The 21551-nt window shown below is 53.6% G+C and overlaps 2 protein-coding genes across 3 annotated transcripts in view; one reads left to right on the top strand and one right to left on the bottom strand.

Moving 5' to 3' along the window:
* Positions 1-1658, top strand: part of MORF4L1 (mortality factor 4 like 1) — a 35082-nt gene extending 33424 nt beyond the window's left edge. The window contains exon 13 of the mRNA XM_019945786.3: positions 1102-1658. Within this exon, the coding sequence (XP_019801345.1) occupies positions 1102-1120 (19 nt within the window). The 3' untranslated portion in view covers positions 1121-1658. The remainder of the gene's footprint in view (positions 1-1101) is intronic.
* CTSH (cathepsin H) lies at positions 1616-20969 on the bottom strand. 2 transcript variants are annotated; one of them, XM_033852248.2, is made up of 12 exons: positions 20822-20969; positions 17475-17506; positions 16698-16803; positions 15067-15137; positions 14382-14486; positions 11714-11800; positions 10894-10949; positions 9010-9091; positions 7661-7729; positions 4797-4903; positions 2860-2985; positions 1616-2046 (listed from the first exon to the last, which is right to left on the bottom strand). In XM_033852248.2, exons 1-12 carry the CDS (start codon positions 20910-20912, stop codon positions 1971-1973), a joined length of 1008 nt encoding a protein of 335 aa, XP_033708139.1. In that variant the 5' UTR covers positions 20913-20969; the 3' UTR covers positions 1616-1970. The 2 variants fall into 2 exon arrangements, with proteins under 2 accessions (XP_033708139.1, XP_033708140.1); XM_033852249.2 differs by having other exon boundaries at positions 20785-20908.
* Positions 20970-21551: the final 582 nt, after the last annotated feature.

Below are 21551 nucleotides of genomic sequence, written 5' to 3'. Positions count from 1 at the left end.
TTAAACTTTACTTAAATGATATAATGCTGAGTGAAGATTCAGGTTAAGCTGTTTTTCCAAATACTGTCCAATTTCCTAGCTCCTTTTATTGAATAGTAGAAATTGATTTGTGTCTGCTACTTATGTATAGAATTCTCATAATCTGGGTGTTAGTCTACTCTTAACTGATACACTCTTTTAAGTGTTGACATTTTATACATTTTGATATGTGAAAAAATCCATTTTCATTACTCAGTTATAAAATCCATCTTGGGCTTTTTCTCCCCCAGGTAAATAGAAAGTATCAAAAAATTATATTGGGATTTTAGATGGAAATGTACCAAACCTGTATTTTTATTTTGGGCTAGAATCAATTTATTTATGTTAATCGTTCAAATTCAAGAATATGGTATGCTTCTCAATTTATTCAAGTCTTCCTTTACAGTTTTTAGTAATTTAATCATTTTATTCATGTAGGACGTGTGTGTGTGTGTGTGTGTGTGTGTGTGTGTGTGTGTGGTTATTCCTGGCTACTAGTTTTGTTGCTACAGTGTAAAATACTTTTCTTCTGAGTTTTGTTGAAGGATTTTGATTGTTTTGTGTCTGGTAAGCAGCCACTCTCTGAACTCTTTTCATTAGTTCTGAGTTTTGACGTATATCCTCTTGAATGTTTTCAGCCACATTAGTATACCGTCCGCACATATTAATGTGGTTTATTCCTCACCACAGCAGCCAGACCTTCCAGATTAATGTTAAGCAACTGTACTGATCTTGGGCCTATTTGTTCCCTGTCTGCCTTTAATGGAACTCCTTTTATACCACTGCCCCCGGGTTTGGGGATCTTTATTGTATTAAGGAATTATGCTTTTATTTCATTTAGTGTTTTTTAAAAATCTAGAGTAGATTAACTAGAATAAAATAGATTGAATTTCATCCGATTACTGTTTATTAAGGTGATTGGCTTTTGTCTTGACTTACTGTTGTGGTGTCTTATGTTACTAGACTTTTGTAACAGATTAAACCACACTTGCATTGTCTAAATAGGGCTTGTCATGAAAATAACAAGTCTCAAGCTGTTAGCTCTCCAGGAGGCCCAAATGACATGAAAGATTTTCTTATTAGGTACATCTGTGAACTGTAGGACCAACAGCACCAACTCGTGCCACAGACCCTACTCCCTGGAGCCCAGAGGCATCGGGAAGCAGCAGAGACTCCACGGCCACCCTCTGGATGGAGACCCCATTTTCTCAAGAGAAGGAATGGTGGAGGTGGTGGGAGCATCAGGGGAGGAAGAGATGGGGGCAGTCCCGGGCGGAGGGGCAGGGCAGTAGGAGCAGGAAGCTGGGACGGGGGAGGCCCCGTGGAGAAGTACAGGCTTCCTGGCCGGTGTCGTGGGTTTGAATCCTGGCTCTGCCAGGGCCTGGCACACTAGCTCCTCTTTCCCCATGTGGGGACGAAGAGTCAAGATCTCAAATGAAACCTGTTCTTCCTCCCGGGTCCCGCCTCTGGGAGACAGTGGCACCAGCACCCACGCCGTCCTCCCAGCCAGAGAGCCGGCCACCCCTTGGTGCCTCCCTCTTAGGAGGCCAGGGCCCGGAGGCAGGCCCAGGCCCCAGCACACAGCCTGACTCGGGGAGGTGCTCACTGAAGGTTTATTCAATAAAGACCACAGAAAAGACTGTCAGTGGAGCTTCCTCCAAATGGGAAAAGCAGCCCTTCTGGGAAGAAAACATTCTTGGTCCATGTGGCGCTGAGTCAGTTAAAAATCATGCTTAAGGCACATGGCTGGTGGTGACCTCTGTGTCAGAAGACGTGCGTGGGCTTGTTGCTCCATGGAATTCTTCCTCGTCGTTTTCTTTGGGTTTCCAGGCTCAGGGCCCTGGTGGGGGGTCTCCCACCGCTCACTTCCTCCAGGGCAGGGTTTTAGGCCCCAGGCTGCCCGGTCCTCCCTCCATCCACCAACCAGTCGCTGCTGCTGCTGCAGCCCCGGCTCACACCAGGGGGATGGGGTAGGAGGCGCAGGCTGCCAGGCCGCACATGTTCTTCCCGCGCTCCAAGAGGAAGTACCTGCACAGAGGGAGGGGCTGAGGCGTGGCTGGCGGCTTCCTCTCCACAGGCCCTTCTGGAACCAAGGTCTGACTCCAGGGATTAGGCCCTCTGAACTTGCTCACAAAACAGCAGTACTGGGTTTATCTGACCACCAGGAAATCTCTGACCTGTGAGTAACTTCTCCTTCCCTCCACCTGGCTGCCCCCTGAACTCTCTTCCTTATTCTGTCCATATCTAACTTGTCCCAGAGTTTGCTGAGGGCCCCGTTCTTAGCTCTGCCTAGGCCCTCATGTAGTTATTTAATCACCACTGGGACCCCTCGGGTAACAGATGAAAACCCCCTTTTCAGGTGAGGACACGGAGTCTTAGAGAAGGGACAGGGACAAAGTCCCATCAAGGTATGTACCCAGGCCACCTGATTCCAGCCCCATTCTAGAAGGAGGGGCTGTCAGCCATCAGGTAAACTTGGTGCTTGGATTTCTCACCCACAGGCCCTCCCAGGTGCTGGCTTAGTCCCAGCAGCGTCCTGTGTTGTGAACTGTTTCCTAGTGGTGGTCATAGAACCTCCTGAGCCAAATGGACTCCTGTTCCGGACACAGAGTCATCAAAGTCTGGGGTCCAGGATGGGAGAGGGGCTGCTGGAGGCTTCTTGGGGGTGTGAGGGTTACATCCTCACGCTCCCCTCTTCCTGGCCTGGGCTAAAGGCTCTGTTTAGCAGCCCCTTCTTGGAAGCCACATTTGAGGTGGAGGAGACCCCCTGCACACTCCGAGGGCCCCCAGACCCGAGCAGTCACGCCCCGTCCCAGCACACGGGACCTGGAAGCTGCTTACCCCTTCATTCCCCACTGGGGACCCCAAGAGTTCTTCACGATCCAATAGGGTATCCCATTTTCTTCTCCATACCCAACAGCCAGGACTGCGTGGTTTACTTTATCTGGAGTTTTATGACAGGAAGTACTGGAAAGTGAAAATGAAAGAGGCTTGAAATATGGAAAATATGTGGGACTTCTGTGGCGGTCCAGGGGTTAGGACTCTGCTTCCACTGCAGGGGACGTGGGTTGGATCCCTGGTAGGGGAACTAAGATCCGGCCTGCCGTGCAGCACAGCCAAAGGAAAAAAAAAAAAAGGTGAGTCGATCACATCCAAGAAGTGAATTAGAGCAAGGTTTCCCAAAGCGGGGACTGGGAGGCAGTTAAGGTGGTGAATTAACTCTCGTTTAGTCACAGGGAAAGAGAAGTATTCTCTTCAGCCCCTTGGGTTCTTCTCACCCAAAGGAGCGAGATTTAGCGTGGTGCTGGCCCAGCTCTGACACCTGACGCTTTCCGATGCCTCTTTCATAACAAGGAGAGAGCAGCCCTCCTGCTGCACCTTCTGAGGGCAACAGTGTCCGGCTGGAGTTTCACATGGCATTGCTTTGTTGCCACTGTATGTAATTTTAAGATTACCTTGTATTTGGGACAATTACACAGGTTTCTCATTTTAGCTAGTGAACTGGTTCTCATGAGGAAATTCTGAAAATTTCAAGAGGACAAACTGCAGTGGTCGTGTGATCACTGAGCCGACGTGTAACTGAGTTGTTGGTACGTGCCAGGCCCAGGGACGAGGTGCGAGACACCAGCAGCGTGCAGAACTCTGCTCCTGGATTTAGGACGCCTCCTTCGACAGGGAGGATGGCAGAGAGGCTACTTCCATACAGTGGACCGAGGGCTGTGACGGCTGGGGGGCTGACAGGAGCCCGAGGAAGGGGATCCAACCAGGTGGGAACGGGGTGGGGCAGGGGCAAGGCTTCCCTGGGGAGGCAGGGGACTCGCATAAAACTATGAGCTCTTCAGTGGGGCAGGGGCACGGGGTGGAACAGGGAGGACGCGGGTGGCTTTGACGGGAGATGAGCTTGGAGAAAGAAGGACCAGATCACGAGGGTTTCCCTGGCCGAGCTAAGACACGAGATGGGGAGATGCTGGAGGATGGAGAAGTTGGAGTGGTGAGAAGGGTGTTCCCGAAGGCTGACTCTGGCTCCGAGTGGAGGACGGACCAGTGGTGAGGGCACAAGGACAGAGCAGGAAGGAGGCAACGGTGGGCACAGACACGGGGAGGGAGCGGAGGGCACGCTTCTGAGCAGTGTTAATGGGGCAGCGTCTGGTGAGGGACGGAAACATGCAGGATCTCAGGTTTCCACGGGCCATCCAGCTTGATGCTGCGGCGAGGCCCTTAGATCTGTGGGTCTAACACCCGGCAGAGACCAGGCTGGCGGATGGAGACTTGGAATTTCTCAGCAAACAGCTGGCCGTGGAGTTCAAGGAGTGTGTGAGAAGAGGGCAGAGCGCTGAGGAGAAAGCCCTGGAGGACACCTGCACTTCGGAATGGCCAGATGACAGGGGGCCATGAAGGAGATGCTACCGGAAGTGGCCGAACTCATATTGCAAAACAGGCAAGAGGCCTGGGTGAGACGACACCAGTGTTAGAGAACTCGGGCTTCCTGAAAAACCCTGCGGTGGAGGCTTCAGCACGGGATTCTGGTGTCTGAGAGCAGCCATTTCCTATTTCACATCTTCAAATTTCTGAACACAGGTTTTCATCACGAGAGGCAGCTCTTCTGCTGAGGAAGGGTGAGCTCTGGGCTCAGATGAGGGCCGGGACCCCAGCCCTGACCAGCCATGTGACCGCCTCTCCTCCTCCCACTTGGGGACCGTGGATCCTGACCTTCAGGGCTGCAGGCTGATGCACTGGCGGAAGGGGCGAAATGCCCACCCAGCCCCTCCCCGGCTCACCTGGAGTAGACACCCTTTTTGTACATCAGAAAGTCATCAATCACCTCGAAGGCAAAGCTCACAGGGTTGTACAGGGCCACCGCCTCCACCATCGCCTCCTCGTCGTTCTGTGGACAGAGGGGCCGACAGGTGGACACACGTGGCCTCTGCCACCTCCCCACCCCACTTGTGAAATATGGCCCTTTGCCCCAAAGTAGGGGACAGAGGCTCAAAGCGATGATTCCGAGGAGGGAAGAGAAGTCTGTTTTAGGCCAAAAAGCTGCCGCCAAGGGGGAGCTGCCCTTCCTTACAGCAGAGCCAAGCCCTGGGTATTGGGGGCTGGTATGGGGGCCCCTGCCCTCTTGTGCCTGAATGGCCGGGATCCTTGGGGTTTTTTATTTGGCTTGTGGGCCCCTCCTCCCAAATCCTGGCTCCCCTGTGACCTCCCTCGGCTTTGCTGGGCTGGACCGTGCGCTCCTCTCTCTCCCCCTCCCTGCTCTGCTCCGAGGGAATCCTGCACCCTTCCGGGTCAGGCCCAGGGTACAGCGTGGACTCATTCACTCGCTCACTCACAGCCACATGCCAAGGCCCTCCCATGGACCAGGGGGTGCAGAGATGGGTGTGACTCCCCCACTCCCACCCGCAGGAACCCCTGCACCCACAACGCCAGTCTAAGGAGCTTTTTTTGGTAGAACTCAGGGGTTAGAAGTCCATGAGCAGATAAGGCCCAGACGGTGGTAGAAATGTGTGTGTGTGCCCGAGGAGGATGCATCCCCATCCAGTGGGGAAGGTGGCATGAGGAAGTCAGAGGCTTCCTGGAGGCTGCGGCTTTGGAACAGAGCTGCAGAGACTGGGCGAGAGCAGCAGTTGCAATCACCGGGGGAGCTTTACAAAATCCCAGTGCCCAGGCTGCGCCCCAGACGATTACATCAGCATCTCCAGGGTGGGTCCCATGCAGCAGGATTTCTTAAAGCATCCCTGCTGGGACCCACTGGGTTAGCGTGAGCTAAGGAGGCCATTCCCCTGGCTGGAGACTTAGGGAGTTGAAATGAGGGTGAGCTGAGGCCAGGGCTCTGCTGAGGGAGGGTCAGGCTGGAGGGGCTGGGGCACCAGCCCTTCCTCCGTCCTGCCTCCCTGGAGGGGCAGGCAGTGACACGGCTGCAAAGAGCAAACGGCTGCCTGATAAGCAAGCCGCTCCCTTCCCTGTGCTCAGAAAAGGCCTCGTGAGCACAGACAGGTCAGGGCAGATGAGACCAGGAAGGCACGGAGGCCTGCTCGCCTAGAGGGGGAGCATGTCATGGAGTTGCCGTTCCTGTGGCCATCCCTCGGCCCTGCCAAGGAGGGCCAGACGCCAGTGCTGGCCTGCTCTTAGGGCCCTGCAGGTGCCATGGGCAAGGCTCTCCTGGGCACCAGGCAAAAGGGATACCTTTGAGCTCCCGGTTCACTGCCTAATGGGATACGAATGGGCCAGAGTCGGTCAGCCCTTGGTGAGTGTATCTAAGAGAAACTGGCTCTTGTTTTTTTTTTTTTTGCGGTACGCAGGCCTCTCACTGTTGTGGCCTCTCCCGTTGCGGAGCACAGGCTCCGGACGCGCAGGCTCAGTGGCCATGGCCCACGGGCCCAGCCGCTCCACGGCATGTGGGATCTTCCCGGACCGGTGCACGAACTCGCGTCCCCTGCATCGGCAGGCGGACTCTCAACCACTGCGCCACCAGGGAAGCCCACTGGCTCTTGTTTGAAGATAAATCTACCATAGTCAGAAATATCCCAAATACAGGGTGTAGATTTTGGAATGACATGGTTTCCGTTCAAATCCAGCTTCCACTTCTAGCTTTGTGGCCTTGGGCATGTTACTTAACCACTCTGAACCTTTCTTCACCTATAAAATGAAGGTGATAATGACATTTATCTCCTAGGGCTGTCTTGGTAATACATGCTAAGTGGTTGGTATAGCTCCTGTCAGCACTCCATAAATTTCATTACTGTTGCTGACTGCATGGCGCCTGCTTTAATTAAATGGTAGCTACTGTCATTACACAGTCATCATGTTTGTGATTTACGCACACATTTGTGGGCACACACCCTCAGCCTACTGCTCTCATCAGCACACGTCACACCTACACACACCCGTGGAAATATTCTTTCACTCTTTATGCATGTTCGCCCGTGCTTGCAAACATGCAAACAGTGGAGTCACGAGGGCTGTTCACACTTATTCCAGCTCCCTCTCGGACAGAGTACGGTTTGTACTGTACTGAAGTTATGGACTTCCCCGTCTACTTGAGGTTAGGTGTGGCTGTGTAACTTGTTTTGGCTTTAAGAGCCAATGCATAATTTACCACTCTTTCCGTCTGCCTGGGTCCTGGAGTGAAGCCAAGAACACAGAGAACAGCCCTGCTTAAACCAAGGGACACGTCACACGAATGAGACATAAAATCTGATTGTTTTAAGCCATCCAGAGTCTGGAGCTGTTCCTGCAGCATAACCTGGTTTATCCTGACTGACACACATTCATACTCCGTGCATTCACATTCCATCTCTCACACACATACCCGACATCACACACATCCTCACATCCTCTTTGGTAGGATGGGGATTAAGTTTTGCATTTTACAGACAAGAAAACTGAAACACAAGATGGAAGAGTTGTACAGACCCAGGTCAGAACCAGAGCACCCAAATGCTAGTCTCTTGCTCTTTCCCTCCTGTCTTCCATCCTGCCCCCGTCATGGTGATTGAGATTCAAGGATAATCAAAACTCTTGAATCAAAGTGATGTGCTGCTCAGAAAGGCTGCCCTGCAGTGCCCATTGGCCATCTGACGGCAGTGGAGACTGGCCTCCTGATAGAACACATTCCCTATCCGAGAGAAGGATCGGTACTCACCATTGTGATGTTGGCTACATCCTTGACAAAAGCAATGGCCTTACTGGGCTGGAACTTGCACTCACCATCCTGTTCAGGGTGGCAAAGGTCATGGGATACAGGTTAGGGATGCTCGGCCCCGGGCTGAGACTTCAGGCCTCCCCTATGCAATTTGATAACATTTATAAAGCGAAAGCTACAGGTCCCAGGGCCTGGGTGATGAGGTCACTTGTGAGGGAACTAGAGGCCTCCTTGCCCTCAAGGACCTCACAGTCTAGTGGGAGGAAAGGGTCCTGTGCTGGCTTTGGCAGAGGTGGGCTCGCATGGCACCTGCTGGGAGCACAAGGAAGGGGCCAGTCTCAGCCCAAGGAACTTCACCTGCAAGAGGCAGGCGCAGAGGACACACGGAGGGAAGATCAAACCCTTCTGAGGCGGGAGAGACGGTCAGGATGACAAGAAGGCAGGACCTGACGTTTAGGAACCAGCAAGTTGGGGGTGGGTGGGAGCATAAGGCTTATGAAGGGGAGAGTGAAGTAAAAGCCAAGACTGGGAAGACAGATCTGTGCGACGTGGGGGGAGGGCAGGCCTCGAAAGGCAGGCCGAAGAGTCTGGAGTTTCTCTTGCAGGCCCTGAGGAGCCTTTGAAGAGTTCTGAACAAGGCAGGGTGTGGTCAGAGCTGAGTCTCAGAGGCCACTCTGGCGGCCCCTGGGTGGGTGGGTGGGGGGCCAAGGAGAGGGCACCCACAGTGATCTAGGGTGAAGGGAAGCCAAGGTCCGAGTGCAGGCAGGGACACAGAATGGACCAAAGGAGCAGATGCGAGAAGGTCTAAGATGGTCAGAAGGCTGACTGAGGTGAGGTCTGGGTCAGGGAGCCGCCCCAAGAACGGACCACTGGCCGCCAAGACATTTTAGGGAAGGGTGGTCCTCCCATCGCCGAGAGGGGAGATACAGGAGGAATCCCGGGTTTGTGGGACAGTCGAGGTGCCCAGCCGTGCAAAGGCGGGGTTGAGGTGATGGCAGGGGAGGCCCTGGACAAAGTGGGTGTGGGCCCAGGAGTGCTGTCCGCACGAACGGGGAGGGAAGAAGCCAACAGACGGCGTCCCGGTGCACTCACGGCAGGGCGGGGCAGCCTGACGGTGCTGCCACCCACAGGGCGGTAAGAGGCCCCCCCCCCGGCTGGCTGACAGCTGGCCTTGGGCAAGTAGAGGAGGGGAAAAAGTGAGCTGCAAGAGACAATTCTGAGAATCCGGGTGGAAGTGGGGAGTCCTCCAGGGGGGTGCAGGGGAAGAGATGTGTTCTGAGGCTGGAACAAGAACGGAGATGGGGAGCATTGCAGATCAAGAAGACGGAGCCCAGGCTGCCCAGAGTTACCTGGCCCTTGTAGGGGTAGGTGTCTTCACCCATGATGCCCTTGTTGTACCGGATGTACTCGAAGGCCTGGCTGGGGAGACCCCTGCAAGAAGCATACACAGCTGTGCCTACCTGAGACTGGCCCCGATGGAGGCGGGGCCTGCAGGGGCTGGAGCTTGGAGACGTTTGCCCTGGCAGGGCTGGGAGGCCGTGGTTGGGGCATGTCCCAGGGGCAGAGAAGTCTCCGAGGGGCTAGCAATGCCACCCTGTTTGCCCGGCCTCAGGATACAGCTCAACAGACTCAGAAGAGGCTATCAAGGAGGGTCCAAGGTCCAGCCACACGTGCTTCCGTGGGACAGAGACCTCTGGAAGCCAGGCCCCTCGCTCTGTCAGGAAAAGGACCCGACAGGATCTGCCCAGCTGACTGTCGTTGCCACCACCGTGCCCACTGGGCCCCGCCTGGGCAGGTGCTCTGCAAACGTGACTTTCCAACCCCTCAGAACCCCGGGAGGTAGCTGCTGTTACTTCTTGAAGCTCAGACAGGCTGAACAACTTGCCCAGGGCCCCAGAGCTACAGCCAGGATCTGCTTCCAAAGGTGGATCTTCCACCTCGTGTTGCCTCCTGGAGTAAAGAAGACTCAACAGCTATCCAGCCACGACTCCCCATCAATCGCCTGTCCCTTCTGGGTTTTGTCCAGAGCATCTGTCACCACCCCACCTGCGGCACAGCTAGACCATCAGCTGCTGTATCCCTCGTGCCTACATACAGGGCAGGTGCTGTCGTACTTGCTGCATGAACGAAAAAATGAAGTAAACCAAAGCAAACATCCCTCGGAAAAATGGTGGGGCCCCAGGATGCCCTTTCAGACCTGTGACGGGTGGTGTTTATAAGTTGCAAAGAGGAAAGAGACCAAAAAGCCATGAGGCTAACCATGATATGATGGTGGACCAGCAACTAGGCCGTGGCTTCACCCCCGACTCCCAGACGCAGCCCGAGCGTGGAGGCCCTCGTGCTGGCTCTGTCAGAGCAGGTGGAGCACCGGGCCTTCCCAGGACTCGCCCGAGAGAGGGATGGGCTGCAGGTAGGCGAGCGGAGGCGAGGCTGGGAGCGTGCCCTAGGGGAGCACGAGGGCCTGGCTTTACACACGTATGTTCTGGGAAAGCCGCTCATCCCGAGGAAAGGTCTCAGAGCACGTGAGGAGGAGATGAGGGCTGGAGACACAGAGAAACGTGGGTAAATCCCTAAGAACCCGTGGGTCGGGGGAATTCCCTGGCGGTCCAGTGGTTAAGACTCAGTGCTTTCACTGGACTCGGGTTTGATCCCTGGTCGGGGCACTAAGATCCTGCAAGCCATGTGGTATGGCCAAAAAAATAAATAATAAAAAAAAAAGGGCCAGGAAAGCAGGCCCAGCAGAGACGCAGCCTTTATGCCTGAACCCTGCACCACGTCTACAGGAAAGCTCCTCGACGCGGCCTGCCAAGCTGGGGTGGCTAGAGCTTTAGAGAACCTGTGGAAAGGCCAACCTGTGTGTGGATCTTGGTTTTGGAGGATGATGTGCTTCTCATTCTATTAATTCTTTCGGCCACTCGCCAGAGGCCTTGGTGGCCAGCGAGGCCAAGTGTGCTATGGGGTGAAATCCGGGTGACACCAGGGAACGAGGGTGGATCTTGGAACCAGCCAGGCCTGGGCTTGCATTACAGCTCTGCCCGTTCCAGCTGAGGGAACTTGGGCGTGTTAGGTGACCTTCCCCCTCCACAAGCGGGGCTGATTTTGCTCCCACCGAGGGCAGAGGCTGTGGCAGTGCCCGGCCCGTACGAGGCCCGACAGAAGTGACCCCGGGAAATGAGCAGGGGCTTTGCCCCCCCAACCCCCACCCCCCCCCCCCACCCCGGTCAGGGCCGTACCCTTGGCAGCCATGATTGTTGAAGTTCTGGGCGCAGTCCACCAGCTGCTGCTCGGCCTGGAGGGAGGAACGCACGCCCGGTGAGCTGGGCGCCTCCAGCGCCCTGCCTCCCGAGTGGACCCACGCCTGCGGCCCCGCCCGCCCGGGGCCCAAGGGCACCAGATGCTAAGCTCCCGGAGAGCAAGGGCTGTCTCCCCAGCAGCCGGCCCCTGTCGGGGAGAAGCTCAGCGACGGCCTGGCAGCCAAGCGGGCAGGTGAGAGGACACGGGGGGCCCTGGAGGTGTGCACGTACGTGTGGCTCCTGGGGTCCCGTGGTGGCAGATGGGAGGGGGAGGGGACAGGCCTTCCCTCAAGCCGGTTCCTGGCAGCCCTCACCAGCCTTGCCGGCCCCTCTTCCCCACACAGGAGGCAGCGGCTGGGCAGTCACCCCTCACTCCAGGGACTCAGGGGTCCCTGCTCGCTCTTCCCTGCCTGAAGGTGACCAGCTTGAGAGGGGCCACAGCTCCTACAGGGCTGCCTCCCAGGCAGGCTCTGCTCTCGGAAGGCCCCAGGTGGCCACACCGAGGAACACCCCGACCCACCCAGGGATGAGCCCTTGGGCCATCTCCTCAACAAGCCTCATTCCTTCTGAAGTGTCAGCTGAGGTCTGCACGCTGCATGTCCGTGAGGCTGGGACACCTGAAGTCCAACTGAAATGGCACTGTCAGCAAAAGCCACAAAGAAGCCTGACGGCCCAGGTCTGGTCCTCCGAATCAGGCCTTGGAGCGAAGCTGTGACCCCTCTCCCGCATCCCTCCCCCAGCACCATGGCTGATTGCTCACCAAAGAGGGCAGCCTCCCAGTTGCTATGGCGACAGCAGACTCCAGGGCCCCGGTGGTGGAGAAGGTCCAGCAACTGCCACAGCTGCCCTAGAGGCCAAGGGGAGGGGGAGGGAGGTCAGGGGCCAGGACCCCGCGGGCTCCCGTGACTTCAGCTGACAAAGCCCTGGCCCACACTGTCCACGCTGACCCTCACGAGGCCTGCGAGGCCGGCATCCTTCTCCCCGTGTTGCAGACGAGGAGGCCGAGGCTCGCACAGGGGAAGCAGCAGCCGCCACCGCTGATGAGTGCCCGTGCACTCCCAGTCCTGGCCCCCCGCTACCAACCCCCACCGGCCTACACGCCAGAGCCCTCCCTCCCGACCCCACTCTGTGCTCTCCCGACCCCACTCTGTGCTCTTCTGTTCCTCGGAATCTTTTTTTGGCATGCGGGATCTTAGTTCCTCGACCAGGGATGGAACCCACGCCCCGGCAGTGGAAGCGCAGGGTCTTAACCACTCGACCGCCAGGGAAGTCCCTCTACTTCTGAATCTTATGCTGATTCCTCTTCTTCCCACTGTCTTCCAACAGAAGGCCTCGCCAGAGTCCTGTTTCTAGAAGCTTCTCTATCACCTTTCCACCTCCAATCTCACCCACAGTCCCAACTGTTAAACTGACAACTCCCCAAACGCTCAGCCCTCACCTCCACCCAGGCCCAGACACCCTGTCTCCCAGATGATCCCACCCGTATACGCCCCAAACCCCTCAGACTCTGCGTGTCCTGACCCACCCGCCCATCTCCCCGTCCTCTGCCACGGTCACTGCCGCTGCCCAGCCACCTTCCTCCCGGCGCCTCCCGAGGGCTCAGAGTCGGGCGCTGGAACCTGCCAGCCTGGTTCAAATCATAGCTCTGCCCCACACCCACCGTGCGACCTGGGCGAGCTGCTGCCCACTCTGACCCTCGGTCTCATCATTTGTAACATGGGAACAGCCGTGCTTGCCTCACAGGGCTGTTTGTCAGAGGGGTAGATGAGATCCTGCCCGTCGTGCAGTTACCCCACGGGCTCCGTAATATTAGCTGTTGTTTGTGTTTTTCTCTCAGCCGCATCTTGGTCTCTGTTCTGCCCCTTGCTGGTTCAGTCTTCCATATTTTACTTCTGAAACTTCTCCTAAGATTCCCGTCCTCGCTGTCCTTGTTGAGTCCTCACTGCTGTCTCCCTGGAAAGAGCCTTCACCCTACCCCGGGCTCCAGTTCTTCCTCTCAAAGCCTTCCCTCGGCAGGGAGGGAGGGCCTGGTCAGAGCGTCTCTGGCTGGTCAGAGGCTGGGCTTGGCCGCCACTGCAGGAGGCAGGGCAGGGCCGAGTGGCCAGCACTGGCCTTGAGCAGAGACCTGGATGGAAGGGCCCTCTGTCATCTGCTTGCCTTGTACCTTCAGCGCTTCCTCCTCTGTAAAGTGAGAAACCCTCAAGGCTGCTGAGCTAATGTCAGATCCGGTCGCCGTATCTGTAACCGCATGGTGTCTACAGTGAGAGACCACACACACCCATAAGGGTAATCGCCTTGTTCTGGCCCCTCCACCCCGGGGCTCCGTCCTGCCCGAGGGTCAGTTAACACAAGGACCCGGAACGTTCTTGGCAGACTTCCCCTTCTCACCTGCCCACAGGGTGAGCAGGTTTCGGGCTTCCACATTTAACGCTTGTTGCTTTGAACGGTCGTGGAATTCTCAGATGGTCTAAAAGCTGCCTTTGGGGCTTGGGGCAGAGGGCTGACTTCATTCTACCCCTCCGACTGCTGGGAGGGGAGACTTGTCTTGGCTTCCAGATGCTGGTTTAAACGTCTAGATCACTAGGCAGGTTCTGGGAACCCAGTGAGCCTGGGAGGATTTGGAGCTATGCCATGTGGCTTTAAGGAAAGGGAGAAAATGTTTCTCATGGAGAGTTTCAGTGGAAAGCAAAGTGCTTCCAGGAGGGAAACCTTCACCTGTATTTCCTGGGATCGAGAGGTCGGCATCTTCCTGAAGAAGGCCACTGCACTGTTACTTCCAGGGGACAGCAAGGGGTGGGTCCAGTCTCTCCAGGACAGAGCAATGTGCTGGGACCCTCCAGCCAGCGGCTGGGTCCTCACCTCTGTGAGTGCGGGGAAGACGCCGCCACTCCCCTTGCCAGGCATGCTGTGCCCTGTGGGGGTGCTCCTGAGAACAGGTCTGAAACGCTGGGTTCCATTCTGTTCACTAACCACCTGCAGCTCCCTTGTGGGAAAGCAGCCAGCCAGGGAGGGGCTGGGCCCTGGTGCCTCGTGCAGCGTATGGAGGACGGGGAAGAAAAGATGTGTGGGCAATAGGAACGGGGTCCCGGTGTGCAGTTACTGAAGGGCACAGAGAACGTGATGTTTTGGGTGACTGTAGAAGAGACCTAGGGCCAATGGGGAACTTTACACAGCGGGGTGGAACAAGGGGGATGCGTAAACTTCAGCCCAGTGAAGAAATACACTTTTATCCCCCAGAGCCAGCCATAAAAACAATGACCTCCCAGCCTTTCAGAGGAAGGCAGCTAGAGAGATGATGAGAAAAAAAATAGAGTTGGGGATATACTCTCTGTGTTTTGGGATTCTTTTGAGTTTTTCTTCCTGGCATGCTGCCTGAGAATGTGGCCATTTGGCGTGTGTGGGGGGAAAGGTGGGATTGTCATGCATACCTGATTTTTCACTGGTGAGACAAAATTTCCTTTTTTCCGCCAGTCCATGGAGGGTGGGTAGGGACCAGTACCCCGAAGGTAGTTACCTTTGGTGGCTGAGCAATTCTGAAACAACGAATTACATTTTTTTCAGGGGGAAGAAGAGAAGCCGTTTTGATGGAAAAGTATGTAATTAAAGTGGAATCACCAAGAGAGAATAAGAAAGACTGTAGCTGTCAGAACCATCCCACCTCCACCCATTGGTTCCAAATGCTAAATGACAGGTCCTTCTGGGAGCCCAGATTGGGGGTAGTTAGGACGGGGTAGGCGGATTTAGCAAATACAAATACAGTTCACTCAGTTAAATTTGAATTTCAGATAAATGATGAATAAGTCTGTAGTGTCTGTCCTGTGCAATATTTAGGATATACTTATGCTAAAATATTATTTGTTGTTTATCTGAAATTCAGTTTTAAGGGGCAACTGTATTTTCTCCAGCAACTCTAAGTTTGGGGTCTGCATGAGGCCATGAGCATGGACTGACGAACTGCTGGGAGCTGACATGTCTGGATCCCCCAAGAACCTGGGGGCCCCCCAGCTGCAGCTGGGGAGGGGCCGAACCGCTCTGGAAGCAGAGCGGGCTATGAGCTGATTCCAAAGGTTTGAGCGAAAAGACTCAGACTTGGTCACAATGAATAACACCCACCTGAGGTTCTGACCAAAGATACTTGCGTTTTAATTCAGCAAAGCTCATGTCTGAAAACTGGTTCAGTCCCACTGAAAAAGAGAAGGAAAAACCATAAACGAACAAAAAAACACAACAAAAAAGAGGAGCTCAGTAAGTCACTAATAAAGAGAAAAAATAATGAAACCCCACATTCACATGTGTCCGATTTATAGCCCCCTGCAACTTGGCTCCTTTAAATTTTTAAATGTCATGTACAGTTGACCCTTTCAAAAAAAATTTTTTTTTAATTTATTTTTTAGTGAAGTATAGTTGATTTTACAGTTGACCCTTGAACCGCATGGTTTGAACTGGGCAGATGCACTTACACACAGATTTTTTTCAGTAGTAAATACTGCAGTGCAACATGATCCCAGGTTCGTTGGATCCTTGGATGCAGAACCGTGGAGACAGAGGAACTGGGTATACAGAGAAACCGTGTATATGGAGGGCAGACTGTAAATTATACTCAGATTCTCAGCGGTGCAGAGGGTCAGTGCCTCTAACCCCGCATTGTTCAACTGTAATTCAATATATCAAGGTCAACTTCACTTGCTTCAGAATTCCCTGGGGAGCTTGCCTTCTCTTTCTTTTTCTTTCCTTTTTTTTTGTAATATTTGTTTATTTATTTTGGCTGCGCCAGGTTTTAGCTGTGGCATACGGGATCATTGCTGCGGCATGTGGGATCTTTTAGTTGCAGCATGAGGACTCTTAGCTGTGGCATGCATGCGGGATCTAGTTCCCTGACTAGGGATTGAACCCGGGTCCCCTGCATTGGGAGCGCAGAGTCTTACCCACTGGACCACCAGGGAAGTCCCATGGGGGAGTTTTTCCACAGTACAAATGTCTGGGCTGCACCCTGGAGATGCAGATGTAATGGGTCTGGGGTGGGGCCTGGGCACCCATATTTTTAGATACCCCATCAGTGAGTCTGGTGAACGGCAGGGTACAGAACCAGCACACCTGCGCCAACTGCCTGCCCACCTGCCACCTCCTTCAGTCTTCCTAACCCGCGAGGGGAGCGTTATCCTCTCTACTTTACAGTCAAGTAAAACTTCAGAGCGGGGTCACACGTCAATACTGGGCAGAAGTGAGATTCAAGCTCTGGTTTCCTTCCACCTCATGCTTTTGCCCACAACACCAACGTGGCTGACACTGCCGTCATTTCTGAGCCCTCAGTATACACGCAGTGTGTGTGTGTTTCTAGTGAAACTAACCCGGAGGGAAGGCAGATGTCCTAAGAGGCTGCTCGAGTCCAGGGCACATCTCTAAAGAGGCTGCCCCGACAGCAATCCAGGGGCTTAGCATCTGGGCTGGACCCACAGATGGCAGGAACAGGGCAGGGCTTCTGTACACCTCCCGTAAACTTCACAACCATCCAGGGGTACCAGCATCGTCCTAAAGCTACAACCCCTTGAATCTCAGAAAATAATGGCGGAGCCAGAATCTGAGGTCAGCCAAGCCCAGCTTCAGAGCCTGGCTTGCTGCTCCGTCCACCCCAAGCCCCTAGTGGGCCCTTTAATCAGTGGCGCCGCTCATTGATTTCCTTCCCCGTCTGAGATGCTCCCTCCTGCCATGGGCGAGAAGCCCGCAGGAAAGGTGCCCCACGGTACTTTTGAATGTGTGGTTCCCGGCGTTGTGGGCATTGATCTTCCTCCAGTTGCTGACAAACGCCTGCAGCCTGTGGTGGTACTCCTCCGAGCTGTATTTCTTTTGGTACTGAAACAAAACACATGAGCAATAAGTCACAGAAACAGGATGCAGCTCACCAGAGGGAGACAGTTTTGTTTTCTAAGAGGAGGATGGCAGGTTTTCTTTCTGCCACGATTCTCAGGCCAAATCTGTAACACAGGCAGGACACTGCCCTGGGTCTCTGTGGTGAAAGTCAGAAAGTTACAAAGCAACCCCCCCCGCCCCCGCCCCGCTGCCTCTGGGGACCTGTGGCCAGAATGAAGCCCATGCAGCTGCCAGAGAGTCAGCCAAGAGACCAAGAGGCCCTGGTGAAGGACCTGCCAAGTGCAGGTCACCTCTGGACGCCGCAACTGGTACTAGGTCAAGTTAATGGCAGACATCACCATGTTTCAAAAATACGCACACTAGCGTTTTCCAACTGATTTTGCAGCAAACACACAATGTGACGTGAATACAAAATACAGAAATGAATCTCAAGGCTTGAAAGGCTGCTAGCCAACTTCATCACTGGGGACCACTGTTTGGAAGGAATTCACTTAACTGAATCGTTCCCAGCGTTTGACCGATTCCTGGTTGGGAAAGACCCAGGGAGATGGGGTTGGAAAATCCCTCTTCATTATCTCAAATCCAGCACAGTTTCGTTTGATAACAGGAAACTTAGTGAAGTGAAGAACTTCAGAAAGAAGTTGGACACTGACCTGCAACATCCATGACTTAAAGTGAAACTTCTCTGCAAAAAGAAAAAAGAAAAAAAAAAAATTAGGCCTGGGTGTCTCGCAGTAACGTCTATAGCCAAGTAGGGCACATCAGAACTGATTTGCATTTTAGGGAACTGGGCTAAATTTAAGCACCCAAAATGGTGTTATCTAACGCTGAACGTGAAGAGGAAGTCAAACTCTTACCGCTTTTGTACTCCAAATTAATTTTGAAAAACTACATGCCATTAACCTATGGTATTAAAAGTCAGGATAGTGGTGGTCCTTAGTGGGGGTACAGAGGGGGCTTCTGGGGTGCTGGTGATGTTCTATGTCTTCATCTGGGTGCTGGTTTCACGAGTATATTTAGATTATGAAAATTCATTAAAATGCATATTTAATGATTTGTGCCTTTTTCTGCGCTATACTTCAGGAAGAAGTTAATTTCAAAACCTATATATCCCAAGTGTGGGCAAAATTTTGTTAAAGGGACAGATGGTAAATATCTTAGACTTTGCTGTCTCTACAGTCTGTTATAACTACTCAACTCTGCCCTTGTGTGTGAAAACGAAGGGGTGTGACTGTTTCAATAAAACTTTATTTACAAAAAACGGGCTGGCCAGTCATTTGTAGACCCCTGCTATATCCACCCTTGTACATTTTTAAGCTATCTAAAAACTGCACTTCAAATGTTCATAGCTGCAAAGGATGTATTCCAGCTTATTGTAAAGAATGACATATAAAAATAAGAATGTTACATCATTCTTTTAAAGCTAGCCAAAAAGATCCATGATACCATCATGATTTGATATCCACCATCAGTAACATGAACAAGCCCTTCTATAAGAGCTGGATATTTCAGATAGTTTCTTTTTCTCCTTGAACTCCCATCTCCACCCACATCTCACAGAATTTTACCCTAAGGGAGTATCTGTTTATACTTGGTCGCTCTAGCATCCTTTTATGCAACAACAAGAACAGAAAGTATAAATTTAAATTACTGTTACTCCCTGTGACCCATATGCCTCTGACTATTATAAAAATTTATTCTGGATTAAGTCATCATCATCACCATCATTATTAACACTGATTAAAACATGTCAAATATACCTTATGAAAAGTATTTGTTAAACATAAAAAGTAAACTTGTATCGGAAAGGCATCTCTTAATGAGGTAAATTAAACTTTACTAACAACCCCCCTCCCCATGGATTTATATATTCATGGGTGACTATTACTGAGTTTCTTGAATGGGTTAGCATTAATTCTGGTCTTTGCCTCAGCCCTTTAAAAGGCTTGAGAAATTCTGCTCAAATAAACAGGATTGTTCATTGCTTATTGCTTCTGGGAACAGAAGGCAATTTTTAGAGCAATGTCACTCAATTCCTTGCACTCCTTCCTACGCCCCAAATCACATGGTGCTCTATTACGCAACATTATTTCTAGGACCCCAGCAGCTGATACTTTGGTGAGGTCCTCTCTTCTCTTGGAAGTAAAGGGTTTGGAAATAGATTCCCTGTCTGTGCCGGTATCACTTGGAACTTTTTTGTGTTTCCCCACTGATCCACACCCCACAGTTTGAAGATCACTGTTGTATGGAATTTAGGATCTCCCCTTGTGGGTCACAGATCTGTTCCGGAAAGCAAGTGATAGCCATTTTCCCAGGGGAAGAAATACACATTTCCCCAATATATGCCCTGCGTGGGGTTTCAGAGGATTGCAAATCCTAGTTAAGGCCCTGCTACAGCGGATGGCTTCAGAGGAAGACAGATTTAAGGCAGATGGAGTTTAGGACAACTGACCAGTGTGTGCCTCCAGAGGTTTCAAAAGCAACAAGCAGGTGTGAAAACCCAGTATTTAGCAAAAGAAAAAGCCAGAGATGACCTTGGGCGAGAAAGATCTCTGGTGACCCTTCACCCCAACCTCAGATAGATCCATTTCAATCCATTGTGACTTTTGGAAGAAAGCACACATCCTTTATGTACTGCCCTGTCTCAGGGGACCACGTGGGAGTGTCTAGAACAGGGATTAGCCTGTTTTTGTATGGCCCACGAGCTAACAGTGTTCACACTTTTGAATGGTTTTTTAAAAATGACATTTTGTAGCACCTTAAAATCATTTGAATTCAAATTTCAGTGTCTATAAGTAAAAGTTTCCGGGAATACAACCTGCTTATTCATTTGCACACTGCCTAGGGCTGCTTTCAACACAGGTAGCTGCTACAGAGCCTGTGTGGTTCACAAAGCCTGAAATATTTACTATCTGGCCCTTTACATAAGGAAAAGTTTGCCAAGCCCTGCTTTGGTGTTAAGACGGCTTCCAGCACCAGCCCTCCTCCTCCACGCAGGACACAGCCAGGGTAAAGCAAAGCCCTGGCTTGGGGGCAGCTGGGTTTTCCTTAGGTTGGGACTGAGCTGGAGCTGGGCGTCCTCCCAGGTCTGCAAGACTGGGGGACTTCCTTGGACAAATGGGTCGGGAGGAATAAGGCAAGATTCTGGTCGAAAAGATTCAGCCCCAGTGATCTCTGTCCCATCCCCAGGCTGCTCTTTGGCTACAATTCTTTGTCCTCAGGGTGAGGGGGCTGGTGGTCTGCTGAGGTCAGAGCCTGTGGGCAGTGGGCAGAGGCTGAGGGTGGGGAGTGGCAGGGCAGGAGGGAGGCTGCAGGGGCGAGCCTTCAGCCGGGGGAGGTGGCTGGACCCCCAGCAATAGAAGGGGTGTAAGAACAGCATGAAGCTGGGCCACTCACAGCCCACCTGGCCATAAGGGGGAGCCCTGGGGCTGGGCCTTACCACCCTGAGCCCTTGGAACAAACACCCTCAGTCTTCAGGGGCTAAAACTGCTATTGCTCTAAGTGCAAGTCACTCCTCCAAACAGCTCGTCCAGCCCATTGTACAGACAGGCTCTCAAGGCACCTCTGGGGATCCCCTATGTGCAAGTCCCTGGAAGCTACTAGGAAAGGCTGGAAAGTCCCTGCTTGCCTCCGGCACGGGCAGATCAACGTCCTCTAAGTCTCCAGATGGGGGGTGGAGGGCAGAAGAGGCCGCAGACTACTGTGGCGTACTAGTCTCTGCAGCGCCCCGAGCAAAGGGGACCCTGGGCACCTAGCCACCCGCTCCTCTGCTCACGCGAGACGCCCGCCCTCCAAACCTCTCCCTCTCCCTCCTCCCGCCCCCCTCCCCGTCACACAGGTCACCCTGGCTGGATCCCTGTTACCGACCCGCAGAGCCCTTGAGCCTCGGGCCTGGGAAATGCGCTGCCCGGCTGCTCCCGAGCCCAGAGTCCCCACCCGCCCAAGGTCCCCAGATTCTCCGACCTGCCGGGCCCCTTTCCGGGGGCGCTCGTCCCCGTACCTAGGGAGCTCACTGCCAGGTCGGCGGCGCCGCAGGAGGTGGGACCCAGGAGCCAGGCTCCGCCGCAGAGCAGCGGCAGGATGGCCCACATCGTGGCGGTGGCTGCGACTCGGCCGGCGCACTGGCTCCGGAGGCCGCGGGGCAGGCAGCCAAAAGCCGCCTCGGCGGGGCGGGAGGGCGCGAGGGGCGGGGCCGGGCGGGAGTCGGGGGGCGGGGGGAGGAGGTGGGAGGCGGGGGGAGGAGGCGGGAGGCGGGGGGAGGAGGCGGGACCCTGTAGGACTGCCCGGAGCGCCAGGCTCGTGGGAGTGGAGCACCTTCGACCTCCCGTCCTGGCCACATCACTCCCCTTTCTCCTTCTCTGCAATGAAGGGCAGAGGAGAGTTGGACCGCTCCGTGCGGCGGGGTCCTAGATCTTCTGGTCTGTCAGGACTGGCAGGCACTATGGGCGAGGGTGGTGCCTGTCCCCACCCCAGAGCCCCCATCTCCCATCCTCATTAATCACATTCCCCTGGTTGTCCCTTGAGCCTTGGGATGAACTTAAACTAGAGGAAGTAGATAGCAGTTTTTATGAGCTTGTTCCACCCCTAGCCCCGCCCGCCCCCCCAGAAAGTCTAAAGTCTTTCTGCTGAGAAAGTCCTATTAGCAGCTGTAGAGCCATTTTTTCTTTTTTGCAAATCTGAAAAAGGAAGAATATGATTTATAAGAGTCTGGGTGTGAGATAAATAAAACA

Source organism: Tursiops truncatus, chromosome 2, assembly GCF_011762595.2.
Source record: "Tursiops truncatus isolate mTurTru1 chromosome 2, mTurTru1.mat.Y, whole genome shotgun sequence".
In the NCBI taxonomy this organism is placed as follows: domain Eukaryota; kingdom Metazoa; phylum Chordata; class Mammalia; order Artiodactyla; family Delphinidae; genus Tursiops; species Tursiops truncatus.
This window is presented reverse-complemented; position numbering and strand designations above follow the sequence as displayed.